Source organism: Schistocerca serialis, chromosome 3, assembly GCF_023864345.2.
Source record: "Schistocerca serialis cubense isolate TAMUIC-IGC-003099 chromosome 3, iqSchSeri2.2, whole genome shotgun sequence".
NCBI lineage: Eukaryota > Metazoa > Arthropoda > Insecta > Orthoptera > Acrididae > Schistocerca > Schistocerca serialis.
The window spans coordinates 199,578,589-199,596,955 of NC_064640.1; the positions used below are offsets into that span (position 1 = coordinate 199,578,589).

Below are 18,367 nucleotides of genomic sequence, written 5' to 3' on the forward strand. Positions count from 1 at the left end.
AAACCCTACAATTTTGTTTTGTGTGAACATTTAATTGCTACAGACATACTACAGTTTGTCAGAATGTAGATTCAGTTGTGTAACAATTCCTTTACGTGTACTACTTAAAAAAATTGCACTAAAGTACTTGATTCTGTGTGATAAAAAGTAAAAAACTGCAGGCGTTATTTAGTGCAATAAAATCAATAACAAGTATTTAAGTAACATAAGTGTAAAAATAATTCTCATATAACTTAAATGAAAAATTTCAAATGATTTGCATCCTACATCTTGGGTTAAACATAGGATTCCCAGGGACCCCACCTCATAGTATAAATTATAGAAAATCACATTATGTGTTAAGGTATACAAGAAATGAATAACCTGCACAATTTACAGTCATCAGAGAATATAAGCAACTCTGTTCTTTGGGCTATTTCTGGTTATTAACAGTCAACCAAATTTAGTTTCATTCTGCTGCCAGAAATAATGTGTGCGCACTTTTAAACACAAATAAAAACATTTCTTACATTTTCCTTCCCCCCTTTTGGACTCATACACAGAAACTACCAAAATCTAAAGCAATAACATCACAAAAGAAATAAAGTATATAAATCCTGATAGTACATGGATTACAAACACGAGAAAATTAATTTCTTTCAAGAAAGATTAGAGAAGTATCAAAAGGTGCATGTGTTTTATTGAAAGTAAAAATAAATGAACATTTTTCAAGTTTTTGTAAAAATATTCCTACAACATTGATATCTCTATTTATTTTCATAAATATTTTGCATGGATTAAAATGTTCTCACTTTGTACATTAAATAATACAATTTCCAAGCAATAAACAGAGATCAAATGTATGACCCCAACACTGTTATCAGTTCTTGTAATTACTAATTTAATTGAAAAAATGTATAAGAAACACATTTAAAATATTAACACACAATTATTTGCATCTGGGCACTCCAAAATCTAAACTTTTATTTATATATATATATATATGTATATATATATATACATATATATATAAGTATATACATATGCACACAATTATACATACAAATATTACAGTCTGAGTAAAATAGTTTTATCACTCTGAAAAATGACTGGCAGGTAATAAATAAATACTATCTACAAATGCCCAGTTCCATAAATTAAAACACAGTTTCTACACTGTTCCCAATGTACAATGTGGATAAACACATTTAGCTTGGACTTGCAGTTACCCGAAATACAAAACACCGTACATTATCTAGGCTTCAAATTTGGCGAGGCATGTTCCACAAATCTTATATTTACAGAATTTTCATAGGAACCAATAATTATATCAATTACATTTATGCACACATGGAATTGCTGCAGTGTACAACAACATTCATACAATTATATCAGATTATTAAGTGTGAACCAGAAAAAAATATATTTCATTGTACAGCCAATTTCTCTAAGCACTTGAGTGAGCTTGCAAAATGATATCTCATGCAAGTGATCTCAGTCTTCTGCCAACAGAAAGGGGACTCACTTACACTGAAGTAATTGAAAGAAGGCTGATGACTAATGATCAATTAAAAGTCTTAAACTTCTAGAAGTGGGATGGCTGTGCATTATACAGTACTAATTTCTAAATCACACTCGCCTATTTAAGCAGTGCATTTGTGTCCCGTTATCTGCTTTATATGCAGCCACAAACAAAATTAAATGTTGCAGGGACAAATAATTTTAGAATCAACAGAGGTTTGGTTAGGAGGATGCACCATTTTCATTCTAGCTATACAGCCTGTTAATCAAGTTAGTTATGTGAAGTGGTCTCTACTACCACAATAAGTGTGTTAAAGCACTTACAAATATGATGGCATTACCAACAATGAATTTCAACTAAAAACTGAAAAAGTTTGCAAAGTGAGAACACTCAGAGAAATTTATTATTTATGATAAATATTTCTGCACTACAGCACATATTAAACAAACTATTTGGAGAAACACAACACTTTTACTACATAATGAAAGGCCAATGCCCTCCACTACTTACTACCCAGGAAGGGAAAAGTGTTCTACATATAAACAGGCTCATCTCCCATCATACTGACAAACTGAACTACCGCAGAATTATGAGCAGCAAATAATTAGTCAAAATACTACACAATAACCTGTCTTAAATATTTGTGATCACAAAGTTTATAATAGAGACATAATCATTTCACTATGAAACAACACAACAGTGCATTAAAAATGGTGCAACCTTCTCCTTACCACAGAAAATTAAGTGTGCCTCTCATTGAAAAATCATTAACTACATACAACAAATAATGTAAAAATGACCACATATTATATTACCTCATGGATTACTTCTTGTGCAGTATGTAACACTGGGTACTTAAACACATGTAGTAGCAGTTCTCTACATGATATACAAACAAATGTACAAGGTAAAAACAGTGTCATCAGTCTCCAAACATTTACCTCAGATTTTACATCGGTGGTCTGGTAATCCTGAATATCAATCACTTAACTGGCTACTACTGATTTCAATATGTGTAATCAGAAAATACATTTTCTTGAAAGCAAAGAAAGAATTTAATACATAAACTTAAGTAACAATATTACACAGCAAAAATCACAACACTTTTGCATCACATTATTATATAATAAATATTAGCTCCTGTTCAGAACCAGAGAACATAATTTCAGGAGCAGTAAGTGTTACATATAAATCATTCTGGCTCCTCTGCCAATGCCTCATATACTTTTGTACTTAAAAGATTCCAGACATTTTGCAGCATTTTCTTTTATTTAAGAAATAAAATAAGAAAGTATTCCAAGAATAATTACAAAGAGAGGAGAACATAAGTAGCTAAATTTACTGGGGAAGGAGGGGGGGGGGGGGGGGGGGAGATCTATAAAATCGGCAACCACAGTAAATAAACAGACTAAAAAAATGTGAACGGCATAAATTGTGATTGGCATTTGGATTACTCCACTTTCTTAAAGAGTGAATGTGGTGTACTAATAGTATCTACATTCCTGCAAAAGACTGCTGAATACTGAGAAGAAGATGCTGTCAAGCCTGTTACACTGATGAAGTTTTACATTTACGTGAACTGAATGTTGCAGTGCTACAAATACAACTACAGAGGAATATCTAAAAATGAGTTAGGACATCAAATTTGTTCCCCATGAGTGACACAGTATATCATAAGCACACAAAGGCAAAACCAACAGGTTCTAAGCCAAACAATGCTATTAATTTAAAACTGGATAAATTCATCTCTTGTACACTTTCCCTCATTTAAAATTATGTCACTATAGATGTTTTTAACAATTAGTGTGACTATACACTCTGGACATGAAACGGTGAAAGCAAAAATTCACCAGCTGTCTCTGGATTTAAGTAAGTTAGTGAAGATAAAATAAAATACATTTTTGACATATGAGTACAGGTACTAGTCATCCCTATGAAACTATGGCAAAACGCTGTATGTTTAGTTTTAATGCAATAAAGGAGACAAATATTTAATGAGTATGGACAAAGGTTTGGGTCTAAATGTTTGACTGCCATAGTTAAATAACACAATGCAAGCCATCTTGATACCTTCAAAGTGCAACATGTTTTAAGGATGAACTTGAAACCTTTCTCCATAATATATTTAAACAATGCTGCAATAACTGTCAAAAAAATTTCAGTTACTAAGGAAACACCCAGTGGAGACAGAAGTAATATTTTTGAAACTTTTCCCTTGCCCATAATGAATATAATGTAACAGAACATGTCTGATGGTTTTGATATACAAAAGGAATGTTCAAATTTCATGTTCCATTGACATCTAGGCCTTTAGAAGTAGAGAAATAGATCATATTGGGCAAGTGGAAAGAAATTCATCACAGTCGCATTTAAAAAACTACCTTGACATTTGTTTGAAGTGATTTAACGTAAAAAATACAAAACCTCAATGAGGATGAACAGAAAGGGATTTAAGCTTCACTTCTCCTGAGTACATGTCCAGAGTCTTCACCAAAGGAACTGTAATAATTTGTTTTCGATTTGAGGGAATCATCTTCAAAAATAATCATTAAATATCTTAAAGATAAGCAACTATCATCACAGCAATGATCCAAAGAATTCGCCATCAGTTGCATAGCCACTTAGTTAGGAGAAAGGAACCACTATTATAAGTTCATTTGAATGTTTTCACTACTCTAACTATGTTTGACATGATCAAGAATGTGGAACACGTACTTTAATTTTTTATATAACTTTTATTTGTCTAGATCACAAGTTTATAAAATGATATTACTGGTCCTGGTTGTGATAGTAATCATATTAGATACAAGGTTGAGATTTGGGCAGTGTACATCTCTGATGTATTGAGTAAGATCAAATTTTAATGAAAATTTTTTGTCAGTCTCCACAAACCAAAGTCTAGCTCTCTGTTTTGTCTGACACACTTAATCCATACGAGTTATGTTTACCATAGGGCTTCCTCTCACAATCTTGTGAGACAAACATCTTTTCTCTTTAACATGTGAAGTATTTCTATCACAGTGTTTGTGTGCTTGTGGTTCAGGATTACATGCAGCATTTGCTGTGTGACCTCACTGATTTTTGCATAACCCTACACTTAACACTAGTGGATGATTAATTATTCTATAAAATCATAACATCACACCGTAAAACGTAACCATGGTTGCTTACATTTTACATTGCGCTGGTTTATGTTGAGAAAGCAATTTAATATCTACCAGCATTAAATCGAGCAGTATAAAAGATCAACGAGGTCGCGCAGAATAAACAAGGGCACAGCTAAAGCTATGCTTTGCATGTTCTTATTGATCTTTGCATAATGCTTGATTTAACACTGGTAGATATTTAATTACTCTGTCAAAGCACACCATCACACTGTAAATTGTAAACAACCATGATTATGTTTTACAGTGTGGTGGTATGAACTGATAAAGCAATTAAACATCCACTGGTGTTAAACTTAGGGTTATACAAAATTCGACGTTGTCACACAGTATAAACCAGGGCACAGTAGAGGTAGCATGTAACCCTTAACCTGAAGCATATGAGCAATATGACAGAAACACTTCACAAGAGAACAGATGTGTGTGACAGAAGGTTGTGAGAGTAAGCCCTGTGGTGAACATAACTCATCTGGATCTGGGTTAAGTCAACCAGAAGAAACTTAAAACACCATCTTACTCGACACATCAGAGAAGTGCACTGCCCAAATTTCAATACTGTATGTAAGATCCGATGATGACTGCTAGCACAATCAAAACCACTAATGCTTTATAAATTGTGATCTAGACAAATAAAAGATATATTTATTTTCTCTACTCTACATTACAAAAAAGAACAATATTCAGTACTTTACAATATTAATTAGATTGCAGTTGAGATAAATAATCTATGCCTTTGAAAGCATAGAAAAACGTATACATGTTCAATTTACTTAATAAAAGATGGGTTCTTCTTAGCTTGGGCTATAATGTTCTGTCCTTTGAATAGCCACTTTTGCATGATAGAACAGGCTGACTATGCTGTACAGTGATTTAACTAATATGGACAAATAACTGATATATGCATAGAGTTAGTTTTTTTACCTTAAGGACAGTCTGCTTAATTCTCTTGTGTATCATTTGACACCATATTATTCTTTCTGTGATAGAGCTACAAAATGATTTTTTATAACTGATATGAATGTATGAGTATTCACCTTAAAGAAAATATCTGAGTGGCTTTATTTGAAAACAACATATAGGCCACAAATTACAGTATGCTGAAGGGGAGGGGTAGAGTACTGCACTGCAGCACCACCCTCATGTTGTATGTCCAAAATGTGACTATTGGATGGCACATGTATGTACTCCTCATTATAATTGTCTTAAACTCAGAGCAAAAACCAAGGAATGTGATGACACACAGCTTCCAACTCTATATTCCATCTGATGTTCCTGTAACCTGTAGGCAAACTTTCTCTAGATACAGAAACTATTCTCTATTGCATGCAATATGGACATTTTGTATGAATCTCATAAAACCTCAGCACTAATATTCTGCCTAAGAACAAAGAAGACAAAAACTGATCCAGAAGTGTCATCTACATCTACCTACACAGTCATTTGTATCTGTACTAGCACTGCAACAAAACAGTTATGGTAACAGTGTCTTACTGGAAGTTCAGGAATCACTCCACATGAAACTATTGATAATGACTAGATTACATTCTGGAAACAAATATAAAACATGTTTCTCACCCACTGCAAGAACACCGGTAATACTTAAGTTTTAAAACCAACTTATTATTAACTGCCATTCACATAAGAAATAACAATGCTACAAAATGCCAAACAGTGAGCAGATTCGCAAACATGGGTTCCAGCATTAATGTGTGCAGTTTAATGTTCACCCATGTGTTTACCTCTCTCTCTCTCTCTCTCTCTCTATCAAACACACAAACTTCCCTGTTGAATCAAACAAATCTAAGTAAACAGTGTAATACCATACTTTCTACACAAATATGGCCAGCATAGATGACGACATTATTTGAAACGTTAGCCATAATATGTTTTCAGAAATTAAATATTGTTCAGTAATGTACAAATTGCCAATAAAATAAAAACAACAAAACCTGCAGGTTTTCATTGCTGGAGCATAATATTTATGCAAAAGATTGGTTTTACACTTTAGAGCTGTTAAACGAAGCTTGACTGACTGCCTGTCACAGACTTCCTCACAGATCATAGGTGGTCAATTTTCACTAATAAAATAAATACTGATTTATGTTTTAGAATAGTGAAGAATTTGTGCTTAAATGACATTTTTATAGAAGAACGTACATTATAATGAATTTATTCTAAAATAATGACTCAACTTAGCAAAAAGTTGACCAATTTGAGCTGAGAATGGAAGTCAGTGGTGCATTTGCAAAGGTCAGCAAAGGCTGTGTCATGCTTTGCAAAGGTCAGGATGTCAATATACTTCTTACAGCCTCATCTAAAGCAGCATCACCATTTCCACTGCTGTCTTCTTCGATACCACCACCATTAGTAATAACAATGGTAGAGTTCCTATTTATGAAAGGATCTGTTTCACCACTATACTCAATGGACACTGGAGAATTAACACAAGAATTCACAACTGATCCTGTAGTCCTTTTTTGACACTTAAGAAGCTTTGTACTTCTCTCTTCCGAAAATAATTTATCTTCAGCAACTTTCCTAGAATATTTGTGATCTATTTCTTCAGAGTTTACATCTACCGGCAGGTTGAGTACACTCACATCACTCACGGCACCAACACTCGCAGATGGTAATTCGTAGCCGTCTTCTGAGCGTTGCAGATTCAGTATGCTATCGATAGCACTTTGTACTTGAGCATTTAAAGCATCATTTTCTTCCTCCTCCTCCTCCTCCTCCTCCTCCTCTTCCTCCTCATCATCTTCGTCATCGTCGTCATCATCATCGTCTTCATCATCATCATCATCATCATCGTCATCATCATCGTCCTCATCATCATTTTCCTGTTCACTTTCACAAAAACTCCTATTTCCACGTACCACATTAGACAGTCCTTTAATACGTTCACTGACAAAATGAGTATCATGTTTGTGGCGTTTTCTTTTGTGCACAAAAGTTGTGGTACTGTCAGTGGTATCACAGATATCTCGCCTGTCTTTCTTTTGCACTTCAACATCACTACTTAAATTGTTCACAACACACTGGCTCAAATACTTCAATGGCTCACTCTCCCCAGCCACTCTTTCTCTAGAGCACCTACTTTTGAGACCCCCCGACACCACTCCTAACTTTTTCTCCCAGTTTGGATCTTCTGGAATTTCAGTATCTGAAGTAACAGATTTAGGAATATTGTGGTTATAGAGATCACAGAGTTCACCATTTGATGCACTATCACAGGACTTTTGCACTGTGTCCATATTTTCAGAGTTAGGTTCACATTTTAACGCATCTGTAGAAATGTTCTGAACACTATCGTGAGTCCTGTTGTACTCAGGAGTCCTACAATTCAACGGATCTAAATTTTTTAATCCGTGTGACACGTCATCATCAGCTTCCATTTTAATGTGGCGGCAACAACTGTCGACATTCTCATTTTCTTCAGATTTTACAACAACAGAGGTCTCCTGAAGTGTACACGAAGATTGAGAGGTGGGACAAAATACTCCTAGCTCCTTTTGTATTTCTTCCCATTCATCATAATTCTGATCTACCTTCGGAACAAGTGCTGATGTAGACTGTTCCACTGGCATCGCTTCATCACTGTCTATATCGAAGTCCAACTTTTCCTTCTTTATGACAGTGAATTTGTCTTCTTCCAACTCTCTCTTTATTGATTCATTTTTCATGACATCCTGGATGACTACTCGCACATCTCTAATGTCAGCTAAATCGGAATTCAGATACCTGCAGCTCTGGCAATCAACTGCAGGCTCAGTTTTCAAAGCTGTTACATCTGCTGTCACTGGTTCTTCTGAAAAGAAGTAAAATTTTATTATCTACCCAGAATTTTTTTGAACAAACATAATATTTTCATTGGTACTATCATGTACACAAAATGTGAATACAAGACAAAAGTTTGTATTAGCAGCTGCCTATGGGATTTGTGGAAGAAACACACGCTTCAGTTACAGTCAGTGTAAAATATTACATATTTTATTAATATTGGAACTGCGATTTAACATGGATAGTGAAAAGGATTTTTTGGACCAATTTCTGTTGTAACTGGGCTTCTGGAAGAAACACTGAAACAAACATTTGGTTTATTCTGTTCAAAATTACTTTAGAATTGACAGCTACAAAGGGAGAAGTGAGGGGAGGCTCATGCAAGAGGAACAGCAACACTCACGAGACCAATATCCACACAGCAACCGTGTAGTGTTGCCAAACTCCCACCCCCACCATTACAATATTGCATTATGCACTATGCTTCAAGCTGTAGGTAGTTTGATGCCTTACAGGATAGTTTGTTGTGTGCTAAGATTGTTTTGTTTGTTTTCATTTCTTACAGTTGCGGGGCCATTAGCATTGCATGCTGTGATCACTGAATGATGTCAGAGGCAAGTCTGTAAAATGTTGTTAGGAGAAAATCTCAACACTGCTTTCCTGGACAGGGGATTGCTGCACAAGGTCAGCCGAGAGAGATGTTTTGTGCATTATGTTCCTGCACTGGCAGCAATTATTCTTAATGATGTTCCTAGCTAATCTGTTGCTGATATGTAGTGATGTCAAAGTAAATGATAATCTTAAAATGGTGGAGCTTACAGAACTAATCTCTCTCCACAAGCAATGGTTCACAAGATATGAAACTGACAAGCTGACAAACACACACGGACACACAGTCATTAGGCTGCCACTTCATCACTGCCATTTCGACCCAGCAGAATTGATATGGACCTAAATTGAAGGTCATGTTGCAATAATAATCATTTAAGAAATACTCTGTCTACAATCCAAGCACTCACCAACAAAGCTATTAGAAAAGTCACCACTGAAGAATAGAAGAAAGCAGTCCATCATACGAGGGCGGTTCAGAAAGTAACCTCCGATTGGTCACAGTGCGGGTTGTGGGGGGAGTAGCGACGCCATCTGTGCGTTCACGCGCTCAACAGGTCAGTCGGCATCAAGCCGTGGTCGAGTGAACGTCGTACCTGCGCTAGTTTAGTTTTTGTGGCAGTTTGAAATGTGTGCTGCAATAGAAAACCCCGCCAAATGTGAAGTGCGTGCTGTCATAAGGTTTTTTACAGCCAAAGGATATTCTGCAGCAGCTATTCATCGTGAGCTTTGTGCCGTGTACGGACCAAGAGTTATGAGTGAAGGAGTTGTCCGTGAATGGGTATGTTTATTTAAAAGTGGACAAGAAAACGTTCATGATGAAGAGAGGAGTGGTAGACCATCATTGGTGACTGACGAACTCGTTCAGACAGTTGATGCAAAAGTTCGTGAAAATTGACGTTTCTCAATGTCGGAGTTGTCTACTGGTTTTCCACAGATTTCTAAGACTCTCTTGTACGAGATAGTGACAGCAAGATTGGGTTACCGTAAGTTCTGTGCACGATGGGTGCCCAAAATTCTTACCGACCACCACAAAACTCAAAGAATGGCCTCTGCATTAGACTTTCTGTCACGTTATGAGGACGAAGGAGAACCATTGTTAAACAGAATCGTGACCGGTGACAAAACCTGGATTAAGTACGTGAACCCTGAGACAAAAGAACAATCAAAGATGTGGGCACATTCAAATTCGCCTACCAAACCAAGAAAAGCCTCGCAAGATTTTTCTGCCAGAAAACTGATGGCAACGGTGTTTTGGGATGCCAAAGGGGTGTTGTTGGTTGAATTCATGGAACGTGGTACGACCATTAATCAAGACGTGTACTGTGAAACAATAAAAAAGTTACGACGGGCTATACAGAACAAACGCCGTGGTATGCTGACTTCCGGTATCGTTTTTTTGCATGATAACGCCCGTCCTCACTCTGCTCGCAGAACAACGGCCCTTCTTGAGTCCTTCAAGTGGGACGTTATCAACCATCCACCTTACAGCCCAGACCTGGTGCCAAGTGATTATCACCTCTTCATGCATTTGAAGAAATGGCTCGGGTCACAGCGGTTTGATGACGACGAAGAGCTCAAAGATGTGGTCACAGGCTGGCTCCAGGCACAAGCGGGTGATTTTTATGCAGAAGGAATTTCAAAGCTTGTGAAGAGATACGATAAGTGCCTCAATCGCTATGGAGACTATGTAGAAAAATAGTGCAAATATGTAGTTGTAAGATGTATATATTAAAATATTTTTATTTAACTTGGTGTATTTTTTTAAATCAACCGGAGGTTACTTTCTGAACGGCCCTCGTACATAGCACATCCATGTAAAAAATATGTCAGAATGAAGCTATTTTAGAAAAGTCCATAAAATAAATTATCATATCATTTAACAAAAACAGTGACAGCGGTCTTTTCAAGCACTGAGTTTTTTTCACTGTCATTGCAGAAAAAGATGCACAGTTGGATTAAGAAGAATATTTGTTGGATGGTTGGGGGCCAAAGGTGCTATGCTTGATGAAGCACCAGCACTGCCGCCAACCCGTCCCGATCGCCACACCATACCATACCATACCGTGATCATGGCAATGGGCCAAACACCAGGGGAAGAAGACAAAGAAAACAGGAAACAAAATCATAAAAAAGACCAGACAAAATGTGGAAAAGAGGAGAAGAACGTGGCTTGTGTGGAAGCAAGGCCAAAAGCCTCCCAAACAAATGCCAATGTTAACCGAGGGACTCCAATTAACATAGGACAGACATAGCCATAAGACCGTCATCCACTAACATCCGAAACAAGAAAGATGGGAGGGCATTATTAGTGCGAAGGGCCAAAAGGCAAAGGCAGTCTAGCAAAATATGGATCTTCATGACAGGGGCCCTGCAACTACAAGGGGAGCGGAGGGCAGGCCTCATTACGGAGTAAAAAATCAGGGATCAACCTGGTATGACTGATACAAAGAAGACAGAGGATGGTATATTCCCACTGGGAGAGGGGGCGGGGGGGGGGGGGGGGGTTGTGGGGGGGGGGGAGTGGGGGGGGGAGAATGGCATGTGGTGGGAGTCCCCACGATCACATAAAGATTATCAGACAGTGGGGTGGGCCACAACTGAGGTCACAGATTGAAGAGACCAAGGGAAGTCTGGAAAAAACACTGGGCAACTGCCTGAAAACCACTCATCGAGCCCATGCATACCAAAACCTGGGTGAAGGAGGACTGTTTAATAAAGTAGACGGCCTAATAGATTGTCATCAGTTTTGCAGTAAACATCCCACACATGGAAGGCAAGAGATAGTGTTCTGTGCCAACAGAAGACATGAAGGCATATCCCACATGATCAGCAGATTGAGAGCTGTCACTGTAAAAAAACAAATAGCATCCCAAATCTCCTGTAAGAGTGGGTGGAACAAACAACAGAACCACTGCGGCAATGGAGACTTTTGGACACTGGAACAGATCCATCAGAATTCTGGACCAAGGAAATAACCAAGGAGGGGGAGTGGGGGTGTTTCAGAGAGAACATGGGAAACAGGACAAAGAAGGAAGGTGGCAATTGCAGCAGAGAGAAGCAAGGCAGAGCCCAACCAGTAAAGCCACCCGAGGTCGGGCAGTGGGTGGGTGACATTTGAAAGCCGCAAAAAGAGGTGCGTACAGGGAAAGAATGGATAGCGATGGTATTGGAAACAAGGAGCTCGGCCTACCAAACTGAAAGAGGGCAGGGAGGGATCCCAACATTAGTCAGAAAACTATCGACAGGGGAAGCGCGGAAAGTTCTGGTGACAAAACGGATAAGTAGATAAATGGTCCCGAGATTCGATCAGAGCAGATGGGTCACCATCCATACAAATACACTACTGGCCATTAAAATTGCTACACCACAAAGATGACGTGCTACAGACACAAAATATAACCGACAGGAAGAAGATGCTGTGATGTGCAAATGATAAACTTTTCAGAGCATTCAAACAAGGTTGGCGCCAGTGGCGACACCTACAACGTGCTGACATGAGCAAAGTTTCCAACCGATTTCTCATACACAAACAGCAGTTGACTGCCGTTGCCTGGTGAAACGTTGTTGTGATGCCTTGTGTAAGGAGGAGAAATGTGTACCATCACGTTTCCGACTTTGATAAAGGTCGTATTGTAGCCTATCGCGATTGCGGTTTATCATATCGCGACATTGCTACTCGCATTGGTCGAGATCCAATGACTGTTAGCAGATATGGAATCAGTGGGTTCAGGAGGGTAATACGGAACGCCGTGCTGGATCCCAACGGCCTCATATCACTAGCAGTCGAGATGACAGGCATCTCATCCGCATGATCCGCATTGCTGTAACGGATCGTGCAGCCACGTCTCGATCCCTGAGTCAACAGATGGGGACGTTTGCAAGACAACAATCATCTGCACGAACAGTTCAACGACGTTTGCAGCAGCATGGACTAACAGCTCGGAGACCATGGCTGCGGTTACCCTTGACACTGCATCACAGACAGGAGCGCCTGCGATAGTGTACTTGACGACGAACCTAGGTGCACGAATGGCAAAACATCATTTTCTCGGATGAATCCAGGTTCTGTTTACAGCATCATGATGGTCGCATCCGTGTTTAGTGACATCACGGTGAACGCACATTGGAAGCGTGTATTCATCATCACCATACTGGCGTATCACCTGGCGTGATGGTTTGGGGTGCCAATGGTTACACATCTCGGTCACCTCTTGTTCACATTGACGGCACTTTGAACAGTGGACGTTACATTTCAGATGTGTTAAGACCCGTGGGTCTACCCTTCATTCGATCCCTGCAAAATCCTACATTTCAGCAGGATAATGCACGACCGCATGTTGCATGTCCTGTACGGGCCTTTCTGGACACAGAAAATGTTCGACCGTTGCCCTGGCCAGCACATTCTCCAGATCTCTCACCAATTGAAAACGTCTGGTCAATGGTGGCCGAGCAACTGGCTCGTCACAATACGCCAGTCACTACTCTTGATGAACTGTGGTATCGTGCTGAAGCTGCATGGGCAGCTGTACCTGTACACGCCATCCAAGCTCTGTTTGACTCAATGCCCAGGCGTCACTCAAATTGCGCGAAAATGTAATCACATGTCAGTTCTAGTACAATATATTTGTCCAATGAATACCTGTTTATCATCTGCATTTCTTCTTGGTGTAGCAATTTTAATGGCCAGTAGTGTAACTTAAAGGGGATGTTGGTCAGACTGATTGGCCAGTAATTATCTAGGGATGACAGATTTTTACTGGGCTTAAGAACAGGAACCATAATACTGTCCCTTCACTGAGATGGAAAAACGCCTTGCAGCCAAGCACGGTTGAACACCCGGAGGAGATACTGTCGTTGTGGAAGACTGAGGCATTGAAGCAACTGGTTATGAAGGGTATTGGGGGCCAGGGGCTGAATTGTGAGAAGAGGAGAAGGCTAGAAGAAGGGTTCTGCACGACCAGGGATAAAACATAAGTGCGAAGCTTCAGCCCGCTGTTCCTGGAGGAGGAAGGGAGCTGGATAGGAGGCTGATACCGATGCCGTCACAAAATGGGCCGCAAGGTACTGCGCAAGAACTGATGGACCCTATAAAGGTCATCCAGAAAGACAAACCCTTGGATGGAAGACTGCCACTGGAGCTATGGAGGGTACATAGTGCAGTCCACAACTGTTACAAAGGGACAGAAGAACCCGAGGAGGAAACAAAGCGTTGACAATACACCAACTTGCTCTGTTTGGTTAAGTAATGGGCACTGACACAAAGACATTTAAAGGTAAGAAGATTGGTGGAGGATGGATGCCACTTAAGGCATTGCAAGGCCCAACGGTGATCACAGATGGTGATGGCTAAGGCAGTGCTCCACCACAGGATCAGCCGGAAGTGAAAGGAGCCCACTGAGAGGGGGGTAGGAAGTTAGGGCAGTGGGTGTAGGTGGTCTGTCAGGAAGGGGTGTAGGTGGTCTGTCAGGAAGGAGACAGAGATTGTAAACAATGACCAGAGTTCAAGAGAACCTGGACAAAAATTGCTTCCAATATTATATGAAGGGGGAAGCCATGTACCAACAACGTCTGTATAGGCCAACATGCAGACACCACCCGAAGACCTCAAATGGCCAACATGCTTCTGACAGAAAGTGCGGAACCCACGAACGATTGGAGAGTGAGCATCAGCAAAACAAGATTCCTGGAGGACGACACAAGCAATGGTCACCATCCACCACTAACAAGGAATATGTACATGTATAAACAGGAGGTCTGATTCAGGTTGCAAGGGGGCAGATGATACCTCCGGGGGCACCACAGGGCCTTGTCCAAGGACTTTTGTTTTTGTGTTTCTTCTTCTCTTCCTCCTCCTCCTCTTTTGTAGGTCAAGGAGGGCAGGGCCTGGAGAGAGAACAGGCTTCAGCAAGATCTGGAACTGGGAGAAAGAGTGGGTAACCTTGGGTCACAAGGACTGTGGGTCCCACAGCTGGCTTATGGCAGCAGGCCTCCAGTCAGAGAGATGTTGGGGGTGGTGGCTCCTTAGAGGGGCACCCATCACCGGCAGATGCTGAAAAAGGGGAACTTCTCCAACGAGGTAAGGGGAGTGGTACCTGGAGGGGATGGTGTGAGAGCCGCAGAAGAGTGAGACAGGAGAGGGGGCAGGACTAGGGTACTGAAGAGGCTGAAAAGATGTGACAGAGACAAAAGTTAGATACCACAGACACAATATGAAGATGGCCATATATCTGATGAGCCTCAGTGTAGGATAAACGATCAAGGGGCTTTTATTTCCTGTATCTCTTCTCCTTCTTATAAACCAGACAATCTGGCAAGCGTAATGAGTGATGGTCGTGACAATTAATACAGAAGACAAGGGTTTCCCTCATGGAGCGGGTGTCCACATTCACTGCATAGTGTGTGCAAAACAATCAAAAACATTTTATGGGTGACGGGACATACAGCTTCACATCACACAGGTTAACACACAAGGAAAAGGGGGGAGATTTTCTAGATTTTTTCCCCAGATTTCCCGGTTAAAAACACAGTTTTTTCCCGGGTGCAAATAAACTATACCCTGGATGAAAGGGCATTTTTTTTCTGTGTTAAGAAACAAGATTCTTATCAATCCTTTACATGGTAAAGGTTTTCTACACCAGCGTAGAACTTTCTGGAACTTTAGGAAATTAAACCCAGCAAAAAACAACACATTTCGGAAACATCTTTAATGCGCAGCAACATGTACACTACATATTTTAGTATTATGAAGGTATAAATGCAAATTCTGCCAAGTACAGTATGGTAGTTTCTGAATCACTGAAATTGAGATTCTGATGCGCTTTTCTCAGATAATCATAGTTCATGTCATGATATTGCCAGCCAATGACAGCAAATATTCAGAACATTGGACATGTGATGTACTCTGCCAATAGCAACTTCACTTTAGTAGCGTGAACACACAACTAGGAAAAATTAATGGTTTCAATTTATATACATATATACAGTGTAGCTAAAAGAAAAGCTAAGCTTTTGCATTAAATATTGGTCATCAAAATTTGTTTGCTGTTTTTTCTGAGAATGCGATCAGGCAGGATCCTAACAGCACATCTTACATTGCATCATCAGCTGAATATCTCTGACAAACACGATTACAAATTTCACTACTGTGCACCAAACATTTTGTGGGTTACCTGGTTGAATAAATGTTACAGCAAGCATTTTTCCATAGAAAAGTCAATTACATGTGAAAGTGTACAGCCGACTTCCTTCCCCATCCTTCCCTAATCCGATGGGACCAATAACCTCACTGTTTGGTTTCCTCCCTTTAATCAACCAACCAACTGTGTGAAATTTCTCAAGAACTGAACTCGAACCTTTTTTTAAGGATAATTTTTGCATCATTACTGCATAATTTGTAATCTATGAAAGAACTAAAATAAACATGAAAAACTGACCTTGAAGCTTGGTATTTTATAGCATGTGTTGCCGTTTAAGATGTATCAAATAGCAATACACCACAAAAATTTTAAAGAATGGCATAAATGGTTCGTGTTCTGCGCCCAAAATTGTTTCTAAGTGGCTGGTCCTCAAGGTATTTAAGTTTTAAGTTTTGAATGACATTCAAACACACTGTGATTTAAGAAACTCACCGCACATTCTCACACATAGTGTAATTCATCTTGCATAAATAGAAATTTACTTTGAAAGTAACACTTCTCAAACCGCCATTCGCTACATTTTCCCATGACATATCAGGACAGTAAACATTTTTGACATCACACTCATTGAAAACAGTTATGAAGTATTGCACAGTCTTCGTTCTAAAGCCTTTGATACTTGTGTGTGCACTGTTTTTTGTTCAGGGTGTATAGGTGGAAAAGGAAAAAACATTCCCGGGTTTTTCCTGATTTCCCGGTTAAAAAATACACTTTCTCCCGGGCCAAAATACGCTTTTTCCGTGTTAAGTGACAATATACCTTCCCTCGGGATCGTAAAACTGATCAATCCTTTGAATGGTTAAGGTTTTATACACCGATGTAGAACCTCCCGCCACTTTAGGAAACGAACATCAGAAAAAAAATGTGTTTTGGAAAGATCTCTGATGTGCAGCAACATGTATGCTGCATATTTTTGTATTACGAAAGTATATAGTCGAATTTCAATAAACACAGAACGTTAGTTTCCAAAGCATTGAAATCGTGAGGTGCTTTTGTTAGCCAATCATAGCTCATGTCATTTGATCTCGCCAGCCAATGATAGAAGATATTTATTGCGTTTACATGGGGCTCTGAAAACTGTATTTAGTAAATTGATCTCCAAGTACCGATTCTGCGTGGTCATGTAAACATTTCAAAACCGATTTGGAAATCCACTTCTGGTTGTCTGTTCTCCAATCCTGCAGTCGATTTTCGCTCCCATGTAAACACAACTGGTTTTGAAACGTGCTTGGGCTCTCAGGCTTCATTTTATTTTTAAAAATGTTCAGGTAATATGGACAGAGTTGCTTTTTGTAGAGTGAACAATAAGCAAAAATTTAGATTCACTATTTACAACTAGTCTAATTGAAGAGAAATAGCGATTGTGCTGACTAAATAGCTGTTTTACAGGTGCCGTAGTTAACTGCGCGAGCAAATCAACTTCAGACCTTAACGTACAAACACGACAGTGAAAAACAGTTTCTGAAACTTGGTTTTCGTCTTTCGGAAGATGAGTCGCATGTAAAAATAGTGATTCAGAGCACAGGACACGTGATGTAGTCAGCCTATAGTAACATCACTGTTAAGTTGTTCGAACACACAAATAGGAAAAGTTGATGGTTTAAATTAATGTACATAGTGTAGCAACAAGAAAAGCTAAGCTTTCACATATAACATTTGTCTTTTTATGCATGTGTTGCAGTTTGATACATCACACAACTGTGCAAGTATTTCGGTGACACACAATGAGAGAATTGCGAGGCTGAAGATAAATTGAAGTGCTGGGCACTGTGTCCAGGAGAAACTACAGCATCATACATTCAAGACGTCTTGGAGCTGTGTAAAATAGTGGATCCTAGAATGAAGGAGGAAGATAGAAGATAAGGTTGCACATCTCATGATGGGTTTTGCTGAGGATATGTATCAAGCTCTACTCCTGAAGGAAGTTTCAACAGCAGACGAATTCATAAAATGGTGCCAGTATATCGAGACAATGCATCAAAAAAAGAATTACACGCAAGAAGTTTGACTTCCAAACATTGTATCGATGTATGTGATGGAGGAAGCAACTGATTTCACAAGTGTTCTTCGTCAGATAGTGAGAGAGGAAGTTCAGAAGGCACTTGGACTGCACG

The 18,367-nt window shown here is 39.3% G+C and overlaps 1 protein-coding gene across 1 annotated transcript in view; it reads right to left on the reverse strand.

The window, feature by feature from the left end:
• Window positions 1-674: 674 nt before the first annotated feature.
• LOC126470744 (mucin-5AC-like) overlaps window positions 675-18,367 on the reverse strand; it is a 293,641-nt gene continuing 275,948 nt past the window's right edge. Inside the window, exon 18 of the mRNA XM_050098750.1 lies at window positions 675-8,473. Within this exon, the coding sequence (XP_049954707.1) occupies window positions 6,948-8,473 (1,526 nt within the window). The 3' untranslated portion in view covers window positions 675-6,947. The remainder of the gene's footprint in view (window positions 8,474-18,367) is intronic.